At 53.9% G+C, this 2,471-nt stretch overlaps 1 protein-coding gene across 1 annotated transcript in view; it reads left to right on the forward strand.

Moving 5' to 3' along the window:
• The window catches only part of AIFM1 (apoptosis inducing factor, mitochondria associated 1), a 13,846-nt gene that overhangs the window by 9,444 nt on the left and 1,931 nt on the right, over positions 1 to 2,471 (forward strand). The window contains exons 12-15 of the mRNA XM_018576954.1: positions 1,202 to 1,290; positions 1,430 to 1,570; positions 1,654 to 1,795; positions 2,332 to 2,457. Coding sequence (XP_018432456.1) covers positions 1,202 to 1,290; positions 1,430 to 1,570; positions 1,654 to 1,795; positions 2,332 to 2,457 — 498 coding nt within the window. The remainder of the gene's footprint in view (positions 1 to 1,201; positions 1,291 to 1,429; positions 1,571 to 1,653; positions 1,796 to 2,331; positions 2,458 to 2,471) is intronic.

Consider the following 2,471-nt stretch of genomic DNA (forward strand, 5'->3'; position numbering starts at 1 on the left):
CGTGTTGCGGTCCTCCGTCCTCCCCTGCAGTCTTGTATCTGACCTCCGTCCTCCCCTTCAGTCTTGTATCTGACCTCCGTCCTCCCCTTCAGTCTTGTATCTGACCTCCGTCCTTCCCCTCAGTCTTCTATCTGACCTCCGTCCTCCCCTTCCGTCTTCTATCTGACCTCCATCCTCCCCTTCCGTCTTCTATCTGACCTCCGTCCTCCCCTTCCGTCTTCTATCTGACCTCCATCCTTCCCTTCGGTCTTCTATCTGACCCCCGTCCTTCCCTTCAGTCCTCTATCTGACCTCTGTCCTTACCTTCAGTCTTATATCTGAACTCCGTCCTCCCCTTCAGTCTGGTATCTGACCTCCGTCCTCCCCTTTAGTCTGGTATCTGACCTCCGTCCTCCCCTTCAGTCTGGTATCTGACCTCCGTCCTCCCCTTCAGTCTGGTATCTGACCTCCGTCCTCCCCTTCAGTCTGGTATCTGACCTCCGTCCTCCCCTTCAGTCTGGTATCTGACCTCCGTCCTCCCCTTCAGTCTGGTATCTGACCTCCGTCCTCCCCTTCAGTCTGGTATCTGACCTCCGTCCTCCCCTTCAGTCTGGTATCTGACCTCCGTCCTCCCCTTCAGTCTTCTATCTGACCTCCGTCCTCCCCTTCAGTCTGGTATCTGACCTCCGTCCTCCCCTTTAGTCTGGTATCTGACCTCCGTCCTCCCCTTCAGTCTGGTATCTGACCTCCGTCCTCGCCTTCAGTCTGGTATCTGACCTCCGTCCTCGCCTTCAGTCTGGTATCTGACCTCCGTCCTTCCCTTCAGTCTTCTATCTGACCTCCACACTGGGAGCTTCTCACGATGTGCATTAGAAGCTGCAACACGTCAGACAGAGCCGGCCTCATTTCCTGGCTGGAGGACCTCCAGCCCCATCTCGTTCTTTCCCCCCTAGCCTGACTGTCCCTAGCCCCGCCCCTTTTTATTTATTTTATTTCAGTTATTTCTATCATGAAGGCTCAGCATCACCTGCGGGCGTTACCTATAGTGGTCTGCATGCAACATCCTGCCTAGGAACACCCGTTTCCCCAGATTGCCCCACCCCCCCAATCAAGGCATTTTAATATTTGCATGACTCCTCCCAAGAGCCGGCCCACTGCTTGCATCATGGCTCTTGGGAGGAGAATTATTGGTGAGAATAATCCTATACTTTTTGTTCCACAGAAGGGGTTAATGTTCTAACGGACGCCGTGGTCAAGTCTGTCCGCTATCAAGATGGGAAGCTTCACATCCAACTCAAGGATGGAAGACAGGTAAGTACTTGACCCGTCCTCAGGACACCATAGTGACGCATGGCTCGGGGGGATAGAAGAACAACGCACAGCAGGGGGACAACGCACAGCAGGGGGACACCCTCCTGCCTACTGACCATGCCTTCCCCGTGTGCTATAGGTGCAGACCGATCACATTGTCGCCACCGTTGGTTTGGAGCCGAACACGGAACTGGCGAAGTCTGCGGGCCTGGAGCTAGATGCAGACTTTGGAGGATATCGTGTGAACGCCGAGCTGCAGGCCCGGAACAATGTGTGGGTGGTGAGTTGGCATTTTGTGTGACGAGCTTCGCTCTGCCGTGTCGCACGTCACCTGATAACACGTGATAATGTGTGTTGGGGTAGGCGGGGGACGCCGCGTGCTTCTACGACATCAAGCTTGGAAGGAGACGAGTCGAACATCATGATCACGCCGTCGTGAGCGGAAGACTCGTCGGGGAGAATATGACCGGAGCGGCAAAACCGTACTGGCACCAGTCCATGTTATGCCCTCCCCTCCCTCGCTCTTTTGCCCTCCCCTCCCTCGCTCTTTTGCCCTCCCCTCCCTCGCTCTCTTGCCCTCCCTCGCTCATTCAAGGCAAAGTGATATTGCTTGTATAAAGCCCCCCTGACCACTCTATACTCCCCTCTCCAGCATTCCCCTGCTATTCCTTCCGAGGCCGGTGCTTCCAGGCATGGGGAAAATGTGACCTCCTCTGGCCCTAGAGGTCAGTCGCTGGGCCTTAGTGCTCCACCATGATGGAGAAGTCACCTCTCCCTCTGAGCTCTGACTCCAGCCAATCCCAGAGTATTTTGATGGCGGCTACAATGGCAGAAGAAGTGGAGAGGGAATTCCTGAAGAGTCAACTTATATGGTGGTCAGGGGGAGGTGAGCTTTAGGAAGGTGACAGGGTCTCTTTAACCACTATTCCCTACCTTTTAATAAGACTTTATTCATATACATTATGGTGGCTTCCGTCTATGCAATTAAAATACTTACATGCTGAAGTCCATCTTCTGACTTGATCCTCTTTTTTTTTTGCAGGAGTGACCTTGGTCCAGAGGTTGGCTATGAGGCCATTGGTATTGTTGACAGCACCCTACCAACAGTCGGAGTATTTGCCAAGGCCACAGAGAAAGACACCCCAAAGAGGGCATCTGAGGAAAGCGGTGAGTCCATTTAG

The sequence above is a fragment of the Nanorana parkeri genome, unplaced genomic scaffold (genome assembly GCF_000935625.1).
Source record: "Nanorana parkeri isolate BGI_ZX_2015 unplaced genomic scaffold, ASM93562v1 scaffold81, whole genome shotgun sequence".
Taxonomy (NCBI): domain Eukaryota; kingdom Metazoa; phylum Chordata; class Amphibia; order Anura; family Dicroglossidae; genus Nanorana; species Nanorana parkeri.